Source organism: Camelina sativa, chromosome 13, assembly GCF_000633955.1.
Source record: "Camelina sativa cultivar DH55 chromosome 13, Cs, whole genome shotgun sequence".
Taxonomy (NCBI): domain Eukaryota; kingdom Viridiplantae; phylum Streptophyta; class Magnoliopsida; order Brassicales; family Brassicaceae; genus Camelina; species Camelina sativa.
The window spans coordinates 22,648,512-22,671,657 of record NC_025697.1 but is presented as its reverse complement, the minus strand read 5'-3'; the positions used below and the strand labels follow the sequence as shown (position 1 = coordinate 22,671,657).

At 33.2% G+C, this 23,146-nt stretch overlaps 4 protein-coding genes across 7 annotated transcripts; 3 read left to right on the top strand and 1 right to left on the bottom strand.

Moving 5' to 3' along the window:
* LOC104737572 lies at positions 376-2,749 on the bottom strand. 4 transcript variants are annotated; one of them, XM_010457779.2, is made up of 6 exons: positions 2,201-2,749; positions 2,043-2,096; positions 1,793-1,832; positions 1,550-1,659; positions 1,417-1,464; positions 376-758 (listed from the first exon to the last, which is right to left on the bottom strand). In XM_010457779.2, exons 3-6 carry the CDS (start codon positions 1,798-1,800, stop codon positions 532-534), a joined length of 393 nt encoding a protein of 130 aa, XP_010456081.1. In that variant the 5' UTR covers positions 1,801-1,832; positions 2,043-2,096; positions 2,201-2,749; the 3' UTR covers positions 376-531. The 4 variants fall into 4 exon arrangements, with proteins under 4 accessions (XP_010456081.1, XP_010456080.1, XP_010456078.1 ...); XM_010457778.2 differs by having other exon boundaries at positions 2,043-2,175; positions 2,376-2,749; XM_010457776.2 differs by having other exon boundaries at positions 1,793-2,096.
* Positions 11,145-13,357, top strand: LOC104737571. The gene is made up of 3 exons (XM_010457773.2): positions 11,145-11,428; positions 11,518-11,909; positions 12,020-13,357. Exons 1-3 carry the CDS (start codon positions 11,381-11,383, stop codon positions 13,215-13,217), a joined length of 1,638 nt encoding a protein of 545 aa, XP_010456075.1. The 5' UTR covers positions 11,145-11,380; the 3' UTR covers positions 13,218-13,357.
* LOC104738515 (BRCT domain-containing protein At4g02110-like) lies at positions 19,661-21,151 on the top strand. The gene is made up of 6 exons (XM_010458680.2): positions 19,661-20,047; positions 20,165-20,254; positions 20,359-20,565; positions 20,669-20,753; positions 20,860-20,929; positions 21,025-21,151. Exons 1-6 carry the CDS (start codon positions 19,964-19,966, stop codon positions 21,149-21,151), a joined length of 663 nt encoding a protein of 220 aa, XP_010456982.1. The 5' UTR covers positions 19,661-19,963.
* LOC104738514 (BRCT domain-containing protein At4g02110-like) lies at positions 21,592-23,082 on the top strand. Its single transcript, XM_010458679.2, has 6 exons — positions 21,592-21,978; positions 22,096-22,185; positions 22,290-22,496; positions 22,600-22,684; positions 22,791-22,860; positions 22,956-23,082. The coding sequence occupies exons 1-6, from the start codon at positions 21,895-21,897 to the stop codon at positions 23,080-23,082; spliced, it is 663 nt and encodes a 220-aa protein (XP_010456981.1). The 5' UTR covers positions 21,592-21,894.

Here is a 23,146-nt window from a genome sequence, read left to right as displayed (position 1 = left end):
CTAGTATAAGCTAATTTTTCTTTTTCAGATTTATTATTTAAATATATAATAATATTAAACAAAAATATTTTTTTTTTTTTGGTGAGAAAACAAAAATAATTAACATATCTTATTTTGAGACACGATGAAGCATTTCTCCGATGCAGATGGTCTAACGCACCCTCATACACACTTTTCTGCGTTTTCACGTACCAGAATTTGGTATGATACATGAGCGTACCAAAAACAACAATGCATTTTACACTTTTGTTTTTTTTAACTTATCCCCTTCTCATATTGTGTCACATATGTGTTGCATATAGCAATAGGGAACCTTGGAATCTTAGTTTCTACAGAAAAGAAAGAAAAAACAAAACAAAAAAGAGAACACCTTGTACTCCACTAGAAATCCTCTACTAAGTTGCTTATAATTAAATTTATTATATACTTAATATTAAACTAATCAAATCAATCCACTAAGGACTATAAACAAAATCTCCCTTCCACTAGAGAACCCTATCAGAATTTCTTCTCTCCAGTTTCATCTTTTTTTCAGTTGTAAGAACACGAGAATCTTAAATAGATAAGCTGCAATGTGAATATAAAAGAGACATGACCAGAAGAGAGTATTGTACACACAGACCAGTAGCGCACATGACTCCATGACTCCATTCTCTTTGCTAAATGAGGAGAAGGAACTGTCACAAGAGGCAATGAAGTGTCAGATGCGGATACCATTTGCTCGTTTGTCACCTCTTTTCCCTCCACAGTCTCACTTCCTACAAAAAAAAAAAGAAGCAAAGTCTGATGAGATCCAAACACGACTAACTGCCCTGGACAACACATTGATAGAGAGGACGGCGATTCATGGATTTTCCGAAGAGCCAAAAGAACTCATTTCTAGATATAATAATAGTACAGATCTTGTGATTGTGCTTCAACCATTTCTTGGAAAATGACAAATCCTGTAACTATTATTAGCATTCAGCCACTAGGCACAACCATCATTGGAGAAAATTTGCTTCCCCAGTTGTCAGCTTCATGTATTCACATTATTGATAATATACCACAACTAAAAAAGAGATAATTGGTTCAACCAGTTCAAAAATGACAATTTTGTTACTTGTAACTGACTCATTGTAACTATTTTAAGCAATCTGCAGCTTCAAATTCGATTTCCTAGTTGCCAACTTCATTAATATATGTTATGTAATTGGCCTTCAAAGACATCACTAGGAAGACAAGGACTCTGTAGCAACGTCTCCACATTCTTTCAGCTAGAATTTTACTAAATTTCACGCATCGTTTAACTTCACATGTTGATAAAGGAAACCTAGTAAGAGATGACGCAAGACCAAAACAATAGCATATTGCGAAAGGTAAAGGCTTGAACATGGAAAAAAATTTCCATTAGAATAGAAAGTTACAAATTCACACCATTAGAACAGCTTGTAGATTTTTGCATCTCAGATGCTCCTCCATTGGCTGCACAACAAAATCTCATTACGAGAGACAAAAACTACAACCATATTATAAAACATGTTACGCAACACATCAATAAAGTAAGTACATTTTAACCTAGAAGAGCCATTGATTGAACTTGTTCTTATCTCGTGAAATCCAGTTCTGACCTCCTTTGTCTCTAACAAGCCGAGTACGAAGAACATTGCTAAACCACACCTATAAATAAGTAAAATCCAAATACTACTTAAGCTAATCCCAAGATCAGAATTTTACAACCAAAATGCAATAATGCTATTGGAGCTTTAGTTAGCCATAAACTCTAACAAGAGATTGCAAACAAAGGAGTTACCTCGTCATGATTTTAGGCCATGGAACTGGATGACGGTAACCTGTAGGAGGCAGAACCAAGCAATTCAAGCCTTTACCTTTCGCAGGAGAATGACGCTCGAATATCTCACCTCGCTTAGTCGATTTGAGCTTCTTGATCACATCAGTATTATCCAAACAAGGTATATACTCTATCGTGCTCTCAGGACATTACGATTCAAGAACTTATGGACATTGAAGACTAAGAGAACAAGAGCAAAAAAGAGTTTTACCTTAACATCTTGGTGGAACTCAAGTTCAATTCCCCTTTCCCGTTTCTCTTCGATCTGTTACTCAACCAGTAGAAAACAATGCTAAGAAGATGCACCAACTTCTATGGAAAGAACCTTGCCATTGTCTGTCTACCTAACAAGTTGATTCAATACATTACCTTCTTGTCTTCATAGAGCCGTCTAGCATTAAGAGCTCCAAGTATAAGAATAGTAGCCATTTTTGCTCAATTGAAGAATGCAACAATGGAGATGCAAATTAAACGATTCTCAATTGTAATCTCAGGATAATATAAACTACGTACAAGAGCTTCATAGCATATTTGTTGGAATTACCTTTGGAATCTCCGGTTCCGCCTCCACCACTGTTGCCGCCGAGAGGAGTGGCGCGAGCGCCGAACTTATTTGAACAAAAATTGTTGAGGAAAGAACTGAAGGTTCGGCGATGAGTATGGTGGAAGCAGCGGAGATGTGTGTAGCGAGTCAACAGATAGACATTCTGAGTAAATCGAGGTCTCATGGCGGTTTATTTCCAGTGGCCCTTTTGCTCTTAGAGGGATTTTAGCTTTTAGGGTTGCTGCTATTTGACTGTTTTGGTTGGTTACGAGCTGAATCGAATGATTTTTACGATCTTCAGATGAATCGGCGGTTGATTCGCCTTTTGGATCGAGAGAGAGGATCGCATAAGAAAGAAAGAAGAAAATGAGATCTTTTTTTTTTACGCAACAACGTACCAGAACATGCTGATCAAAGGTCAATTAATAACTTAAGGTGTACTCAACCACGATCTAGTGATATTGTCGTAACACTTCGAGATTGAATCCTTAGACACCAAATAATCACATATGAAATTATAAATATTAAATATAGGTAAGACAAAGAAGAGTTTGTGTATGAAAGTCACTAACAAAAGTTGTAAATTAAAGAGTGTTTAAATCAATCAATTAAAAGCATTGGGTATTGGGAATCATCATAGAGCTATGATAACAAATACAGAATATTTAGATGGAATTAATTAAGGACCGTTCTTGAACACAAATCACTAGTGTATAGCTAACCCACTCCCGCAGCGTTAATTATCTATGTAATGAACGTTTTAAACCTTAAACTCTCGTTTGAATTCAGATTATCAAGCAAGCATTAACAAGGTTCAAGTTTGATATGTTCACAAAGTGTCTTAACTTCAATTCTCGTTGGCTAAGAATCACTTTGCTCACCTTTGTTATTTTCAGGAAATTCAACCGCACTTTTGATGCATAGATGAATAAATCCTAAGAACATAAACTAGGTAGCTAATCTAGTTACATCAATAAGAGCAAGTAGCAACAAAGATGAAGAACAACAAGATCAATTCCAATCTAACAACCTAACATCAATTAAATCATAAATCTCTTTAGAAACCCTAAACCCAACAGAGAAACTACTCAGACATGGAGATGAAAGAACAACAATTAAATCAATGATGAAGAAAACATAATTGAATTGCAAAAGAATAGAGAATATGGTTTAGAAATTTTCTCTAAAGTGTCAAGAATGATTAGAGATCCTCTCAATACATAATAGTCTCAGAAAAAAAAGCTTATGTCTCTGGAAGCCGAACCTCTAACTTAAATATCAAAATAAAACCCTAAAAGTCGTTTTAAAACGAAAAAGGAAAACGGTCGGGACGAGATCAGTCGATTTCAAGTGAGATTGGTTGATCCTGTGTCTTTTCATGCGTTTGTTCCATCTGCTTGCTAATCCGATCAATCTTTACCAAACTAGCTCCACATGTATGTTTTCATCTCCAAAACATTCACTACCATTCTAAAGTAACCTAATACCTTTACAAACTCACAAAAGACTAAAAAAGACTCTAAAAGCACACTTTGATCCAATGAAAACAAAACAAATGAAAAAACTATGATTAAACCCCTATAAAATACAGACACATCACATATGTATCGTTGCTCCAGTTCCCTATTTCAGAAACGTTTCTCGCCTTAGTGAACCGAATTATGAGTTTTTTAATTTTTTTTAATCCAAAAAAATGAGCAATTTTAAGAAAATCCCCTTGTAAACATGCTCTTATATATGCAAAAAGAGAAATAAACAAAGTAACTGACATGATATCTAATTCGTTGATGTTACCATTTTAATATAGTATAGTGTCATCATTTTTTTGTCAACTCTAGATATATCATATATATAGGTTATCATTGTTTTATAAAACTCATACAACATTGGGAAGATGAATATTTTAGCATTTTGAAGAACAATAAGATTTATAGATATTTAATATATTAAAAATTTTGAATTAGTTACTTTTCTAAAAAGGGTACTATGTTAGAAAACACAAGTGAACAAAAATTTAACTAGTTTAGAATTGCAAGAAATTGACATCTATACTTAAGTCTTAACAACTTTTTTTTGTTTAAGGTTCGGACATTACCACAACTGACCACGAGTCCACAAGGCACAAGGTACATAACACTTCCACAATTCAATATCGCTGATTCGCTTCTGTTAAGTGGTAACAATATATATGTCATAACCGTATAGAAACTCTGATTAATCCGATGTTATAATTTTTAAAAAACTACTAATCCATTTGTAAGAAAAACCTAAGATATAAAATGGTACTAGGTTTTATCCCGTGGTACACCACGGGTCTATTATTTTGTTGATATAATACTGTAATAGTTTAGTGGTGCTTGTAGTCGATGGTGAATTGCATCTCTATATATACTGTTAACGGTTGTAGATAGGTTTTGTATAAACTCTTGATTCGCAAGTTAAGAATATACATTTTATGATTTGGTTAACTATGATTTAGGAATGAATGATATGACATTCTTATTTTGATTGTCAATTGATATTTTTGGATTAATAGTGTACATTTAAAGCTAATAAGAACTTAGGAAATATGTAATCGTTTATTAAACGCAAATTAGATATTTCCTAAGATGTATTCATCTTGAATTAGTTGCTATATTATATGGATGTGATTACAGAATTTATGTTATCAGTTCTTTTTGTCAAACTCAGCTTTAAAAATTCGGCATGTAAATTAGATATTTTCTAAGATACAATAGGAATTAATTGACATTAATTGGATGTAAATAAGTACGCTATAGATTTGAAACCGACCCAAAATATTCGGTAATCTTAAGGAAGATCCGGATAATTGAATCGGTTATAATTTTAGTTAAAAATCTGACTCGAAGTTGGCAAAAAGCCAAAAAGTGATGGTACTCTATTGTACTTTAAAAATGTATTTCGAGCTCTATATGTGGATATACTTGTTTGATTATAAATATCCTAAGAAAAATTTTAAAATATAGATTCGTTTATAAAAATTCAAATCACATCAAATGCGGAAAAAAATCTAAAATTTATTAATTTTATGAATTAAATAGTAATTAAAATAATTAAATATAAGATTAAATAAAAGTGCAAAGAGAATTATATTTTAATCTAGCATATTGATTTAAATTAGGTAGATAGTTTTTAGGAAATTAATATCATTAAATAAGAAAATGATTATATTTGGTTGTAAAGATTGCTGAAAATTTAGTTAAGACTTATTTAGATACATAAATAAGAGATAATGACATAAAAATGTACTTCAAAAATATTAAGATAGATGAATGTGACACGTGAAATCTCGTCTTCATGCACGTGTAGGGCACGTCGTCCATCCTGTCGAAGATTTTTGTTTTTGTTTAGTCAAAAACATGAGGTCACAATGGATGATGATCTCGACATATGATTGGTTTATGTTGCAAATCTTAATGATAAATAATAGTACTAATTACTTTCTATGTCAGATGATAAAAAAATCGTTTGTTTGCCGCCAAAAAAAAAAGAAAGTAAACTAACATCTACAAGAAAGTTACAAATTTTTATAGGAGTGGCCTTTAAGTCCTTATTTATCAGATTTTATATACACAAATAATTCCATGAATTTTTATGCATACAATATTATAAATGGGACAAATAAGATTTAAATTATCTTTAATTTATAACATATTTAATTAACTATATATTTTTGAAAAGAATGAAAAAAATACAATAGAGTGATTATTTTCCTATCTATATGGAAGTATGGAATCACGCGTGCTAAATTTAACTGAAAATGAAATAGAATTATATTTCAAAAACTAAAATATAATCATATATAACTCAACTAGAAGAATAAACGCAGTAATCTAAATATGGTAATTAAAATATATTATCATAAACTACACATGTGGATGTGGGTCAAATTTGGATAAGGGAATCTTTAGGGCTTCACAACAAAGTTTTGCCCTCATTGGATACAAACACGTATTGATAATTGAAGAGCTATACCATTAATCTATATATCTATTTTAGTTAACTTATAGCTTAAATAGCAAGTTACACTTAGATGAGATCTCATTGGAAAGGTGTTATTATATATTTCACTACTTTGCATTTTAACTAATGACAGAATAGAATGAAAATGGTCAAAATCAATGCGTAGTTGTGTATAAAAAATATGAATAGATCGAAAGTAGTGGCAACTAATGGACCACTCACGAGATTGCATTCGCATATCTGTAAACTTCAGTACTATACTTTAATTTAACTAATTATGCATTTCTGTCATATTTAACCTCCAACTGTTTGCATGTTAAAATATATATATTTAAACACTATTTCTATATATCCGCAAATTTTCTTGAAAAACCACTAATTTAGTTTGTAGTATGTAAAATTTGAATTTACGAAATATCTCTGCTAGGGAACTACAATGTAGTGTATTCAGTAAACGCAATACAGTATACAACTTTGACTCTATACAACAAACACACACACAAAAAACTCAGATAGTGATCATTAAACTTCTCTTTCCTTTTTTGTTTTTTTTTTCTGGACAACACATTAAACTTCTCTTTCATAGTCCTGAATACTAGTAGTATTAACGTAGCATATTTTAGATTTTTTTGGTTATTTAATGTACAATTAGTAAACTCCCACCAAACAACAACTACTCGGCAGCTGTTCCTGCAGAAATATAAGAACTATTGTAGAAGGGATCCAATGAGGGGAAATATCCGTTAACAATTTCATTTGCCATTGTTATATATATAGTTAATATTGACAGGTCTCGCAATTTGTTTATTGCCTACAAAATTCATTAGCTGATTAAAGTGAACATGAATAGCATATACGGAGGGGATAACATATAGCATTTCCCTTAAAACGAATAAATAGTTACTACATACGGAACGGAACAGAAAAAAAAAATGTATTACAAAACACAACATGTGTTTGCCCACTTGAAACATTAAATGACTTGCTCGCTTCTAACTCGGCACTTTGTATCCTTAACATTTAAAATTTGATGTCAATGTCTTAAATAACTTAAGAAACCAACCATTATGTATCATGTCATAATTCTTTATATTACTTCCTTAAATATGGATCCTCCTATGCCTGTGCCTACCTATACATACCAACACTATAACTAGCAGCCTTAGCTGTATATACATGAGACAGATTCATTACGGGAGAGTTGCATATTAAATAAACAAAGAAATTAAGAGATCACTACTTAACAACTTAGGGGATAATTATTATTATGTGGAGTACTACTATACAAACACAAGCTTCATACTTTCATAGATGTTTAAAAGAAAAAATAATGAAAAAAAAAACAGATTGACAACACTACACAAAAGTAATGGGTTAGTTAATCCAGAATGACATCATAAGTACTTTCACAAATTATACAGTTAACTAAACAAATATCACGATTTTGATCAGCTGGTGTAATTCTCAAGTTTTATGGAATCTATATTCCACAATTTTACCAATCAATTCAATCACTGAGTTTAAGTACAATTTACAACCATCATTTATATTATAATAGTATGTAGTTATCGATCTAGCGTGTGCATCAAATCAAAACTCATTTTGTTTCTTTCGAACAACACTGAAAGACATCGGATATCAAAATACCTAAATACGTACAAATATAACAAGCTAAAAATGTATACATAGTAGTAAACAAACGAAGAAAAAAGAGAGAGAGCTTAAGAGCTGGATAAATGAGCTGTGAAACATGTTTGCATAGAAAGAAACCAAACCAGACTCATTTGATACATATAGAACTTGTCATGTTATTTTGCAATTATGTCATTCTTTGCTGGCCCCTTCCACACATTAGAGCCCAATTCAAGAATTCATAATAGAAACTCATACATAATCATTTATTATTCCTAGGATAAGACATATAAATAAGTATATAAAAACTATATATAGTATGATTTTGTGAACACCGCAATTATCAGTCATGTTTATATTTTCATATAAAAACATATTCCAAAAAGAATTGTTAGTGTCTGAAAGGGAATCGAATCATGAACGTATATTATTTGTTTTTGAATGACCAATAATTATATGGTTAGCGCATAAGATTGTACTTTTCCAACATTGTGGCACAATTAATCAGTGTATCAAAATAATAATTATGTATATAAAAATTAATAATCTCTAAATAATTGCTTTATTTTGGAGTATTGGACATTTGGACTTACGAGCATATATCATTGCATGAACTATATCTATCCCGTGGTGTCTATACTTAACAATAACATAATCGTTTTCCTTGGGGTACCTATTGAGTCAAGAATTGGTACAATGTGCAAAACTATTTTACAATTACTCTTTTTGTCTTTGAATGATTGATGTTTGAACGATTTCACGCTAATTAAGAAATAATGATTAATAATTTTAAATATTACTCCCTCCGTTTCAAAATATAAGATGTTTTAGAAAAAAATTTTGTTTCATAATATATGATGTTTTCAAGTTTCTATGTAACTTTTAGATTAGTTTAGTATTTTCTATTATGCAGTATTGTTTCTGATTGATTGAACTTGTTAAAATAAATATTTCTTAATCTGCGTGCTTTAGTTAAAACATCCTATATTTTGAAACGGAGGGAATAATAAAGTTTTCTTACTAAAAGTATTATATATTTATAAACCAATGACTATTGAATTTTATTAATGACCACTTCTTGAAATTGACAAAAGTTTAATATTAATTAACTAAAAGTAGTAATACATTAATCCACAAACAAAAATAAATCATATAAAATCAATATTTGTGGGACACAAATAAATCACATAACATCAATCACATAACATAGGTATTATTATTTATCTATGTGGTTCTACATATAAATGAAATGGGTTTAGATCACTAGGTCAAATCATTCATTGAAGTGACTCTATTCTTGTACTAGCTTCGTTTATTTTATTTTTACACGCTATCAACATTGTATTACACGCTATCAACATTGTACAATAAAAAAAAAGTCAATATTGATAGAATCATTAGGATCCAGATTACAATATAAGAACAAGAGAAACAATGACTCATTCCGTGACATTTGTCTTGAACAAATGATGGTGAAAACTAAGAATATGTCATCTAGAGCCTCTTTCTAGTTTCTACGAATATTGTTTCTTCGCTTTATTCTCTTCGATTTTTTTTTTGTTAAAAAGCATTCAGAATGATGAAATATTGAACTTAGATAAGGCATTTTTTATCCTTGTTGTTGATGCAATGATTCACTAATTTTTTTGGCAATTTTTTTATGGCCGAGTTTAATTTATTTGATACGCTCGTATAGGAGAATGCCACGTTGAAGCTAATACAAACTACAAAGTCATATTCTTGGCGTTAACGCAACCATTTCCTTCTTACTTATATTAATTACAATTTTTTTTCCTGCTACCAAAAAGTATTTTGTGGTTACTTTATTTCCCTCCCCTTTATATTTTTTTCCTTCAACAACACGATATTACCATTACCAATTTACCATGTCAGTTTCCTCGTTTAAAAGGTTCATAAAATATGTTGACATAAAAAAACAAAAACTATTATTTCGGTTTAAATAGTATTGTTATAGGACGAATAAAAAGGGTACATAGAAAAAGAAAAAAAAAACTAACGCAGAGCATAAATTTTCCTCTCCGACTGAACTTTTTTTTAAAATACCTACCTATTTTAAATTTGTTTAATAATATAAAAAAATTGCTGCTACTTTTTTAAAAAAAAATGGTTTCTTTTGAAAATCTATAAAAACAAAATTGAAAAATTTATTGCGTCTAACCTCGAGCGGTATAATTGTTGCGTGCATGAGATATCAGCAGCAACTGCAAAAAGCAAACCCGTTAGTTGGAGAACATTTACTTTTGTACCTTTGCATATTTATTATTGTATTTTTTACACATAAAAATCTATATATATATATATATACTGTGGATGACATATAGATAATTTGGTATATTAATTCATCATAAGTGAATTTTGACTTGTAATCTAGTGATAATTAATCACTTTTTATCTAACATCTTAAAGAGTCAATCTCCCTCCAAAGATTAAATATGTCACGTACTACACATAATATATATATATATATATTCACTTTTTAGTTTAGAGAGAGAGAGAGAGAAAGACTTTAAAGCCAACCAAAGCAGGCCATACTTTTTATCTAAATCTTGTACCCATATATAAATAATAGTATATACATGTGCATTCATTGAAAAGCTTAAAATATATTTGTATTTTAATAAAAACTAAATAAAGTCGAAAGCTTTCTCCTCATTGAAGAAAACGATTAAAAACTAAAAAAAATCCTTCGATAAAACAATTTAAAATATCTAGCATGACTCGCAAATCGCAATCTATTTTGATCACTAAAGTTAACCACATAATATATTTTTTTGGTTGTTGTTTGACATTAAAGTTAGCCACATAATTTTGGGATATCAACAGTAATAGTAAGTTTTATTATACATATCCAAGTTAAGAAAAAAATATACTACTAGTACTTGCGAAAAATGCCTTGGAAAAATGATTAATACTATATTTTTTTCTATTTCGGAACCCCAAAAAAAAAAGGTGTATTTTAGGAAATAATGAATGAAGGGTGGAATCATGATAGGTTTTTATGGTGAGCAAAGCAATAGTGTTGTTGCCAGCTAGGATAAAAGAAAAAAGAAGAGCCTCAAACCAAAAAAGGATCCAAAGTACATTTAGGGGTAAATATGTCATTTTAAACATTCATCTTCTTACTACTCTCTACTATTCCACAACTCGCTTCCATATTTAAGACACTCGAATTCTTCACATGATTTTTCAAAATCTCTCTCTCTCTCTCGTGTTTTCGACTTTTCCTCTCTCTCTCTCTCTATATATATATAAAAATTAAAATTAATTTAATTTTTTTCCGGATCGAGAGAAGAGAGAAAAGTTCTTCTTCTTCTTCTTCTTCGTGTTCTGGATTTTGTTTCAGACGAAGACCATAAGAATTTACGTCAATGGCGGTGTATGGCGAGAAGAAGCATTGGTGGCTCCGTAACAAGAAGGTCAGTGTGTGTAATCTTTGCCTCTCCAATTTGGGATTCGAAATCGATCTGATCAAATTTTTGTTGTGTTTGTAATTTTGTTCGTCCAGATCGTTGATAAGTATATGAAAGAAGCGAGGAATTTAATAGCGAGTCAAGATCCAAACGACGTGACATCGGCTCTGGATCTTCTCGAATCTGCGCTCTCTGTGTCTCCACGTTACGAACTCGCTCTCGAACTCAAAGCCAGATCGCTTCTTTACCTCCGTCGATTCAAAGACGTCGCCGATATGCTTCACGATTACATCCCTAGCCTCAAATTAGCCGCCGAAGATTCCCCCGGCGACCTCTCTTTTACTCATTCTTCTCGTGAATCTGTCAATCTTCTCAACGATCATCATCATCACGACGACTCCTCCTTTAAATGCTTCTCTGTCTCTGATTTGAAGAAGAAGGTCATGGCAGGTCTCAGTAAAAACTGTGACGAACAAGGGCAATGGAGGTCATTTATTTTCCCTTTTTTTTTTAACCCATCTCTTAATTAGTAATCCATTTTTAAAACCCGACCCGGATTTTTTTTTGATTCGGATCTTTTCTTCTTCTGTTACACAGATATTTGGTTTTAGGTCAAGCTTGTTGCCATCTAGGTCTGATGGAGGACGCTATGGTTCTTCTCCAAACCGGTAAACGCTTAGCCACAGCCGCGTTTCGCCGTCAGAGCATCTGCTGGTCCGACGACAGCTTCATTCTCTTCTCCTCCTCCTCCTCCAACGACGGCGGTTCCTCTCCTCCTCCTCCTTCCGTTGTCGTCACTTCCGGATCTCAGCCACGATCCGAGAGCATCGCTCACGTTCTATCACACATCAAGCTACTCTTACGACGCCGCGCCGCCGCACTCGCCGCTCTCGACGCTGGGCTCTACTCCGAATCGATCCGCCATTTCTCCAAAATCTTAGACAGCCGCCGTGGCGCGCCCCAGGGGTTTCTCGCCCAGTGCTTTATGCACCGCGCCTCCGCCTACAGATCCGCCGGACGAATCGCGGAATCAATCGCCGACTGTAACAAAACCCTAGCCTTAGACCCGTCGTGTCTCCAAGCCTTGGAAACCAGAGCCGCGTTGCTAGAATCCGTTAGGTGTTTCCCGGACTCGCTTCACGATCTCGAACACCTGAAACTCCTCTACAACTCCATCTTACGTGATCGGAAACTACCCGGTCCGGTTTGGAAACGGCACAACGTCCGGTACAGAGAAATACCGGGGAAACTATGCGTCTTGACCACGAAGATCCAGCAACTGAAGTCGAGAATCGCAAACGGAGACCTCGGGAACGTGGATTACTACGCTCTGATGGGAATCAGACGTGATTGCTCCAGATCAGAGCTGGACCGAGCCTACTTGTTACTCAATTTAAAACATAAACCGGAGAGATCAATGTCATTTATCGACCGGTTTGACTTAACCGATGATGAGGAAGAATTAGACTCGGTTAAGGACCGAGCCAGGATGTCAACTCTATTACTATACAGATTGATCCAGAAAGGCTACTCAGTCGTGACAAGTAACATCGTCGCAACGGAACAAGCTGCCGAGAAGCAACGGAAAGCCGTGGCAGCCGCAGCTGTAGTCACGGAAACTCATCAGCGGAGTAATATCATCGAAACGCCGATTAGAGCTGTGAACAACAGTAATAATAATACGAATGTGGTGAAAGGAGTGTTTTGTAGAGATTTGACGGTGGTTGGGAGTTTGATTGCGCGGACCGGGTTTAACCAACCGATTCCGGTTAAATACGAAGCGCTTAGTTGCTGAAATTTGTTTGACCCGGCCAAGGGTGTTTCTTCTTCTTTGTTTCTCTGCATTTATTTTTGTTGTTGTGTACAAAAGAAAGATTCACATTGGATGAAATTATGGATAATAAGAATATTGTCTGCCCGAGAATTTTGGAGCTATCTCCCTTGTTTGCTTCTTCTTATTTATTCCTCACTCTGCCTAAACGACAAAAAAAAAACACAAAAATGTGATCCGTATTATTCCGTAATAACATAATAATGAAATATTTACATCACTATAATCACATTTGTGTTTCTGTTTCTCATGAATATTATATATAATAAGATTGGAAATTTGTTTTTTCGTTTGGAAGAGAATGTACACAAAATCCAGATACTAATAAACATTCAAAACACAATATTTTTTTATATCAATAATCGTTATAATCACTTTAATATTTTTGTTTTTTATTTGTACTTTTAATATTTTTGTTAGTTGATACTCTTGTTTTAGAAATAGCTAGGCGCTAGTCGGGCGGTGAATGAGGGCCTAGCCATTAATCGGAAAATCGGATTAAAATCGGGATTAATCGGGACTAGTTTTAGGGGTTTTATCTATATACATCTATAATATAGTAAAATTGTAACATATTGTTAGGATTCGTCGGTGGTGCAGTGGCACATACAATCCAGAGTTCACGGGTTTGAGCCTCACCAATCTCTTTTTTGGTTTTTTCTCGATTTTTCATTAATGAATACAAAATGACGAAAATGTCCTCATCTTCTTCCTTATTGATATCGATCTGAAAACCCTAATTAAGCTGGGTTTTCATTTTCTTGGCAATTATTCTTCATTCTACTTTGTTATTCTTATAGTTTTAGCCTTTATATGATAGATCTACAACAAAAATCATAGTTAGAACATCAAAAACCTCAAAAAAAAAATTTATTCCCAATTTTTTGGCCGATTGGATTCAAATCGCGGCGGCAGAAAGCTGCCTAGCGTGTAACCGGCGATTACACGACCGCCTAGACCGATTTTTAAAACAGGGGTTGATACACAAGTATTATTATTTATAGAGTAAATGTTGGTTATGTGGCTCCTACTCGTAACCATTAAAAAAACAAAAAGAAAAAGAATAAAAAAAATAATGCGGAATGGAATAAACAGTTTTTGAAGAATGAAAAAAAAATCTACAGAGAAAAATAAAATAGTAAATGGTAACCAAACAATGAAAATGTTTTTAAAATATATTAAATATTAAATAAATTAAATTTCAATGATAATACTAATATTATTTTTAATGTATATATAATAAATTTTACATTTGATTTTAAAATAAAATATGTATAACAAATTTTAGATTTATCATATTAAATATCAATTAATTAATATTAACATATAATAATATTTTAAGAGTAATTTAAATTTATTTTACTACTCATACATTTTTCAAATAGAGCCTGAAGATTACTTTAACATAAAATTCCTATCAAAAATTTTTTTTCTGTCAATACATTGTGAAAATATGAATGTTTTTATATTACAAAATTAAATTTTATTAATAAACATATTTTTAATTTATTTTAAAATAAAAAACGAATTTTATTATTTGTTCTTCTTTTTGTTCCATTTGTCCCTCATCAATTTTGGGGAGGAACAATTTTGTTCTATTGTTCCTTATTTTTTGAAGAATGTAGAGGAATGTAAGGAAAATAATATTACTTTGTGGAATAGAGGGGAATGTTATATTCCTACTTATTCTTTTCCTAAATTTTGGTCACCAATTGAAGCTTGTGTATGTATAATGATATAACATTTTAGATATGGTTTCACATGATCTTTGCTGATATCATTTAAAGAACTATGTTTAGATATGACGTAGTTAATTTCCCTTACGAAATATCTTTAAAGTTTGTCTTTTTGGTTACAAGTGGAATACTTTATGAAACAATATAATACAAGTTAAGAATATTGTTTGAGATTTTGTGCAATTTACATTGTGATAGGAGGACCTTGTTTCTTTCTCAAGAGATTGGCTCTTATTCTGATAGGAGGAGCTAGATGTTATCTATGAGTTGGCTTTGGGAATTTATGATAAATCGCATTCGCAGGTGTTTCAGAAGAAAAAGTTTTCTATTCTTTTGATTTATAATTTTAAGGTTTTCCTAGTTACTTCTGCTTTTAGGTTTAAGAGTCGTCCTCTTTCAATTTTGGTCTTAGTATTATCTGCTTTGCATTTCTAATTTCTTTGTCTCTTTCCGATAAGACTTAGTTTCGAAGAATTTCTTTTCCGCTGGCTTGGTTTTTGGGAACTTCTTATAGTTCGTCAGCTTAGTTTCTTTCTTTTGAACTGTAGACTCTGGAGATATTTTTGTTTTCTGCCGGCGTTGTAATTTACTATGTAGCTTTTCAAGTTTTATAATATTGTCAGATGACAATGCCAAAAAAAAAGGTTTGTGCAATTTACAAAAATATATATGTATATATATATATATATAGTTTGAGAAGTGAGGTGATGAGGTTTTAGAGATCACACAACATGTTTGATTGTCTCGTCTCTTTGCTCCTACCTATGTGAGTTGTCGTCGTGTACTAGTTTGCATTTTCTTACTAAAAGTATATATCAAAATACTAGATAGACTGACTGAGAGAAAACATTTGATAATATATAAGCTATCACTAAAAAAAGAAAAAAAATTGATTATCAAATAAACTAAAATAAATTTATTATTAAAACTCTAACTCTTTCATACATAACTAAAGTTACAAATATAAAGTTCTGATTAATATTTTTGGTCTATAAATTAAAAGTAGTAAATTTGAAACCCATTTGATATACCAAGAATTTATAGGTTATTGTTTTGGGTTTGTGTTAATGATGTGGTTGTGTTATAAATCACTTATAACCAGAATCAATAATCAAGCCCGCGCGCGTGTTTCATCTTGCTGTTTTTTTTTTTCTTTTTGTGTCTGAAAGATTGTGTGTAACTAATAATTTTTTCAGATGGCAGGTTATTATCAGAATATATATATTAATATATGCAAAAAAGTTAACGATTTAAAGAAAGAATTGACAGAAGTCCAATCAAATGCACCCAAAACGAAGAAACTAGCAAAGGACAAAACTTTCCTCTCTTTGGAGATGACATATCGAGAGGTACATGAATGTATAATATTATATGTTTATTATTAATGCTACTGCTGCCCATAACGTTGGCTCTGCTTTTATTCACTTTCCCATTGGTTTTATTTTCGTTTGTCTTCTATTTGTTTTTTGTTCACTTTTTTACAAGTTAAGCCTTTTTTTGGTTTAATGTCTTTGCATGCCACAAATCAGACAGCACAATGGTAAAAGAGGGTTTGTTGATTTTACCAAGGTATAAAAGTATATAAAGAACCCAAGAACAGCAGGTTAGGTTGTATCAGGTGAAAGTTGAGACAAATGAGCGGACATAAAAATAGCAGATCACTCTTTAACGTAGTTGTTCTATCACTAAATTACTATTCAATAATTTTTTTACTTTTAAAAATTAATGCAATGAATTGTGTGCAGTTCAGATTTATTTGTTTTTTTGTGGTAAATGCAGGAGAAATACATGCAGATATGATCTACAGTTTTTTTGATGCTGTTCACCCTTGATATGCACTTGAACAACCAAATATTTGATCTACTTTTATTCTGCTTGATCTGCTTGACCCAATTGATCTGCTATGCCTAATATGTTTTCTCCATCAAAGTCTAAGGCTTTGAATAGGAGGACAGAAAAATAGCAGATCACCATTTAATGTAGTCGTTCGGTTATATGCTTTAGATATATTTTGAACATTTTTTTAAAAAACTTTCGAATATACTAAAGTAGAATATTGTGTTAACTATTTTATTTTTTTAGTAATGTTCCTCAAATGGTAATCATCAAAATTCTTTGCTAATAAGCTAGAAAGTTTTAAACATACACATGAATTGATTAGAATTCAATATATTTTCCATTAATTGATTAGGATTCAATATATTTTCCATTAATTGATTTGGATTCAATATCTTTTCCATGTAAGTCTCTTGCCTATACAAGTTTTTAAGTTTGAATGGTGACAACAATCAAAGCGGACAAATCCGCCAATGGATTAGACCGTCTTTATTTACCACTCATTAAATATAGTCCGCAACAATGTGGTTTAACGATAATAGAAAAAAAACCGTTACAAACCAATTACAGACTATTTTTATGTATAAATAGAGTTGGTCCGCAGTGGTCTGTTGTCCGTCCTATTTTTGGGACGGACTAAACCGCTGACGGATTTGTCCATCCTAACCGCTATCACCATTCATACCCTTTGTTAACAAGGAAAACAAAAAAATAAACATCATCCATCATCTTCTCGATCACACATTAGATTCAAAAAGCCTTTTCGAACACATGTCCAAAACTTACATACAATGCTCAAATCATCTGCCATCTACCATACCACCAGCGTTATTAGATCTAAGCATTGTCACTCCTCATTCCTCAACCCTTCACCAACAATAGACCCATTATGCAAATCATCATAAGATAAACCATCAAATTTTTTTAAAGATTTAAAACATCACCTAATAACTAGATTCGGTCTAGTAATAAAAAACATATACAAAACAAAAAAGCTTGACGGTGGAGCCAATAACACCCTTTGTTGAGAATACAAAGGATTTAGAAGTTCATAGTTCTGGTGGACGTTTTTTTAAACCACGGCCTCTCTCTAAAAATAAAAAACCTCTCCCTTCTCTATAGAAAACACCCGCCGTCGCCTAGGTCTAACCGGCTCTGGTGGCTTCCTTAGCACCGGAGCTGAGGTTTTCTTTCTTTTAGTCTCGTTTTATCTTGATTTTCGGCTCATCCATGTCTTTGTTTTCTTCCAACGACATCAAATCTGGTTTTTTCAGATCTAGATTATGAATCTTAAACCTTATCACCTTTTGGGTTCCTGGTGCTTGTTCTTGTATCTCCGTCAAGCTCAGCTTCGGATCTGGCCGTCGCCTTTCACGGTAGAGGCAGCCGTCAACCGGATCTATTCTGCCTCAGATAAAGAATCTCACTTTGTAGATCTAGATCTCCTTCCTTCTATTTCTCTTGGTTCTGGATCTGTCTCACCGCCTCTGAGGCTTTTCATCAGAGCATCATAAAGAGGGTCGCACGACATTTCCATTCGGTTTTGGTAAAGGAGAATCTTGTTTTTTTATCCGTTTGTGTAGTTTTTTTGTATCATATCTGTTTTAATTTATCATAGGTTTATGTTTTATTTGTCTCTTTTTGGAGTTCTAGATCTTGATTCGGGAAATAATCGACTGGATGTAGTGTATTTTGCATGTTTGGGTTTTTTCCCTTCTGTTTCACCTCTTTTGGTCTTAGTCTCCGAGAATGTGTTTGTACTCGTCGGTTTCTTTCTCTAGAAGGATTGATATCCTTGCCAGCTCTTGTAATCTCTCTTGTTGTGTAGATCAATAAAATCAGATTGACGAAAAAAAAAAAAAATCATAGTTCTTACCAAAAAAAGAAGTTCATAGTTCATATAAAAAAATTAGTTCACATTTATATAGTGCCATAGGTCACCGTCACTCGTAGCTCGTGTTATGTCGGTAGGTTGAAAAAACACATTTATATAAAGCACACGATCAACTTATTTTTGTCTGTTGTATATGTTTTCAAAAGTTATCAAACCATTCCACCATCAAGCAACTAGGTACAATATGCAGTTGTAAAAGATGATCCGTCGATATAAAATAAAACACATAGCCTCTCTACGATGAAAAGAAAAGCTCGATCTCCTCAAAGGCTGCAAACACATTTGCTCGGGTCATCGTACATGGAGAGAATCAGGTTATGTATATTAGTATATATATATATAATCTCTTCGTCGTACACGATGATGCGCAAAATCTAGATATGAAGAAACTAATTATTTTGCTACGAAAACAATAACATTAAAAAATGATATGTTTTATGTAAGATGTCTATTCATGTGTGGTCGATCGATCCATCTAGGATTTTTTTTTTTTAAAACCCTTGTAATTATTCTTTTATAGATGAAAATTTAAAGAAAGAAAAAAAAAAGTTGAGAAAAACACTTGAACCCAACATAAAATGACTAGAGAGACTTGAATAAACCATATATTTTTGTTAATTAACACATACTGTAACTATTTGAACAGAATTTAAAACGGTCAAATTAACACATAATTAATGACATTGTCATTGCTCTCTCGACTTCAATTTTGTAGGTGAAACTTTGATTTGTATGTTTTGACATCAATTAATTGGTCCAAACCCAACAAAAACCAAACGAATTACAATTTTGAATTAAACCGAACCTAGCTTTTTACAAAACGGTGGAGGGATGGCGCCGCCACGTCGATTTGTTTATCCCGCCAGACCGCTTCAGCCAATTTAATTAAAAAATAAATAAAAGTTTTTCAATTTTTTCAATTTCCCCCCCGGCCCCCGCTTCCTTCCTTTCTTCCTTACAGAAAAAAAAAAACACTCTTCGAAGTTCTAAAATCTTCCCCGAGACGGCTCTCTCTCTCTCTCTCTGCAAAATTCCCAATTTTTTTTCCCCCTTTCAAAAAAAAAAAAACGAAGAAATCTCTGTTTTTGTTTTTGTTTTCTACTTCTGATTTAAGTCAATCTTCTCTGTTCAAATCTGGGGTTTTTTATAAAAAAAAAAAATCATTTGGAATAAACCCCAAGTTTCGATCTTCTCCACCCAGATGAAACCCTAATTTTTCCATTAAAAGAAAAAAGAAAAAGAAAATGCAGGAATCGGGTTTTAATCCGAAGACGTTTTTGGGTGTTCGATTCGCTCTCGTTGGATTCAATCCCACCCATGGGAACTCGGTATGTATCTTCAAATTCGGATTTTTTGTTTTTTGTTTTTCTTTCATTAAAGGGTTTCTGATTTTGTTGAGTCTCTCTGTCTCTGTGTTGTGTGGTTAATTTTTTTACCCATAACAGTTACGGTCCAAGCTTGTGAGTGGTGGTGGCGTTGATGTTGGCCAATGCTCTCAATCCTGTACTCACCTCATCGTAGATAAGCTTGTTTATGTTAGTCATCTCATTTTCTTACTCTCTTTCTCTTTTCTTTTTATTTATATATTATTATTATTATTATTATTATGACAATTCTTTCCTACATAATACACACATAGGATGATCCGATTTGCGTAGCTGCTCGAAGCAGCGGGAAGGTGGTTGTCACAGGGTCATGGGTTGGTCACAGCTTCGACACTGGAATGCTTGTTCATGCCAATTCGGTTTTGTATAAGCCTCTTAGAGATTTGAATGGGGTTCCAGGTTCCAAAACCTTAGTTGTGTGCTTGACCGGGTACCAAGGTCAAGATAGAGAAGACATTATGGTGTGTGTGCGCTTTGCCTTTTCTCTCTGTTCATCTTGTTATAATAATTTTGGTATTATTTTTTTTTTTTATGATGAGACTTTTGTTTCTTCTGTTTATACAGGCAATGGTTGATTTGATGGGTGGGAACTTCTCTAAGCCCTTGGTTGCAAACCGAGTCACCCATCTTATATGCTACAAGTTTGAGGGTGCGTTATCACACACTCACTCACTCACTCACTACATTCTTCTACTTTCCCCTAAGCTAGTGTTTTTGGTGAGGTGGGGAACCAACATTTCATTCTTTCTGTGCAGGAGAAAAGTATGAGCTAGCCAAGCGGATGAAGAAGATTAAAGTAGTGAACCACCGGTGGTTAGAGGACTGGTAAAGAGGCATACTGCATACATACCAAGAGTTCTTTTTTGGTTTCTGTGGATTTGATTTTCTTTTTTTTTTTCCTTTGATTTATTTCTTTGCAGCTTAAAGAATTGGAAGCTCCTTCCTGAGGTTGAGTACGAGATAAGGTATATATCCATCTCTATCTCTTGTATTAGTGGACGCCTGGAATTGCTTTTCTATACAGTTGGTGTAAGCTGCTTCTATTGAAAGATGAATTTTATGTCTTCCTGAAGAATTTTGTTTCTGGACTTCGTGCTCCACTNAACACTTGAACCCAACATAAAATGACTAGAGAGACTTGAATAAACCATATATTTTTGTTAATTAACACATACTGTAACTATTTGAACAGAATTTAAAACGGTCAAATTAACACATAATTAATGACATTGTCATTGCTCTCTCGACTTCAATTTTGTAGGTGAAACTTTGATTTGTATGTTTTGACATCAATTAATTGGTCCAAACCCAACAAAAACCAAACGAATTACAATTTTGAATTAAACCGAACCTAGCTTTTTACAAAACGGTGGAGGGATGGCGCCGCCACGTCGATTTGTTTATCCCGCCAGACCGCTTCAGCCAATTTAATTAAAAAATAAATAAAAGTTTTTCAATTTTTTCAATTTCCCCCCCGGCCCCCGCTTCCTTCCTTTCTTCCTTACAGAAAAAAAAAAACACTCTTCGAAGTTCTAAAATCTTCCCCGAGACGGCTCTCTCTCTCTCTCTCTGCAAAATTCCCAATTTTTTTTCCCCCTTTCAAAAAAAAAAAAACGAAGAAATCTCTGTTTTTGTTTTTGTTTTCTACTTCTGATTTAAGTCAATCTTCTCTGTTCAAATCTGGGGTTTTTTATAAAAAAAAAAAATCATTTGGAATAAACCCCAAGTTTCGATCTTCTCCACCCAGATGAAACCCTAATTTTTCCATTAAAAGAAAAAAGAAAAAGAAAATGCAGGAATCGGGTTTTAATCCGAAGACGTTTTTGGGTGTTCGATTCGCTCTCGTTGGATTCAATCCCACCCATGGGAACTCGGTATGTATCTTCAAATTCGGATTTTTTGTTTTTTGTTTTTCTTTCATTAAAGGGTTTCTGATTTTGTTGAGTCTCTCTGTCTCTGTGTTGTGTGGTTAATTTTTTTACCCATAACAGTTACGGTCCAAGCTTGTGAGTGGTGGTGGCGTTGATGTTGGCCAATGCTCTCAATCCTGTACTCACCTCATCGTAGATAAGCTTGTTTATGTTAGTCATCTCATTTTCTTACTCTCTTTCTCTTTTCTTTTTATTTATATATTATTATTATTATTATTATTATGACAATTCTTTCCTACATAATACACACATAGGATGATCCGATTTGCGTAGCTGCTCGAAGCAGCGGGAAGGTGGTTGTCACAGGGTCATGGGTTGGTCACAGCTTCGACACTGGAATGCTTGTTCATGCCAATTCGGTTTTGTATAAGCCTCTTAGAGATTTGAATGGGGTTCCAGGTTCCAAAACCTTAGTTGTGTGCTTGACCGGGTACCAAGGTCAAGATAGAGAAGACATTATGGTGTGTGTGCGCTTTGCCTTTTCTCTCTGTTCATCTTGTTATAATAATTTTGGTATTATTTTTTTTTTTTATGATGAGACTTTTGTTTCTTCTGTTTATACAGGCAATGGTTGATTTGATGGGTGGGAACTTCTCTAAGCCCTTGGTTGCAAACCGAGTCACCCATCTTATATGCTACAAGTTTGAGGGTGCGTTATCACACACTCACTCACTCACTCACTACATTCTTCTACTTTCCCCTAAGCTAGTGTTTTTGGTGAGGTGGGGAACCAACATTTCATTCTTTCTGTGCAGGAGAAAAGTATGAGCTAGCCAAGCGGATGAAGAAGATTAAAGTAGTGAACCACCGGTGGTTAGAGGACTGGTAAAGAGGCATACTGCATACATACCAAGAGTTCTTTTTTGGTTTCTGTGGATTTGATTTTCTTTTTTTTTTTCCTTTGATTTATTTCTTTGCAGCTTAAAGAATTGGAAGCTCCTTCCTGAGGTTGAGTACGAGATAAGGTATATATCCATCTCTATCTCTTGTATTAGTGGACGCCTGGAATTGCTTTTCTATACAGTTGGTGTAAGCTGCTTCTATTGAAAGATGAATTTTATGTCTTCCTGAAGAATTTTGTTTCTGGACTTCGTGCTCCACTACAAGCTGA

Excerpts from the sequence above, each read along its gene's own strand:
- LOC104737572 (XM_010457776.2), bottom strand. Across the intron at positions 1,465-1,549 it reads TGGCTCTTCTAGGTTAAAAT|CCAATGGAGGAGCATCTGAG; the intron begins GTACTTACTTTA and ends TTTGTTGTGCAG. Across the intron at positions 759-1,416 it reads ATCTACAAGCTGTTCTAATG|GAAGTGAGACTGTGGAGGGA; the intron begins GTGTGAATTTGT and ends TTTTTTTTGTAG.
- LOC104737571 (XM_010457773.2), top strand. The coding sequence starts at position 11,381 with ATGGCGGTGTATGGCGAGAAGAAGCATTGGTGGCTCCGTAACAAGAAG. Across the intron at positions 11,429-11,517 it reads GGTGGCTCCGTAACAAGAAG|ATCGTTGATAAGTATATGAA; the intron begins GTCAGTGTGTGT and ends TTGTTCGTCCAG. Across the intron at positions 11,910-12,019 it reads GACGAACAAGGGCAATGGAG|ATATTTGGTTTTAGGTCAAG; the intron begins GTCATTTATTTT and ends TCTGTTACACAG.
- LOC104738515 (XM_010458680.2), top strand. The coding sequence starts at position 19,964 with ATGCAGGAATCGGGTTTTAATCCGAAGACGTTTTTGGGTGTTCGATTC. Across the intron at positions 20,566-20,668 it reads AAGATAGAGAAGACATTATG|GCAATGGTTGATTTGATGGG; the intron begins GTGTGTGTGCGC and ends CTGTTTATACAG. Across the intron at positions 20,930-21,024 it reads CACCGGTGGTTAGAGGACTG|CTTAAAGAATTGGAAGCTCC; the intron begins GTAAAGAGGCAT and ends ATTTCTTTGCAG.
- LOC104738514 (XM_010458679.2), top strand. The coding sequence starts at position 21,895 with ATGCAGGAATCGGGTTTTAATCCGAAGACGTTTTTGGGTGTTCGATTC. Across the intron at positions 21,979-22,095 it reads ATCCCACCCATGGGAACTCG|TTACGGTCCAAGCTTGTGAG; the intron begins GTATGTATCTTC and ends TACCCATAACAG. Across the intron at positions 22,685-22,790 it reads TATATGCTACAAGTTTGAGG|GAGAAAAGTATGAGCTAGCC; the intron begins GTGCGTTATCAC and ends CTTTCTGTGCAG.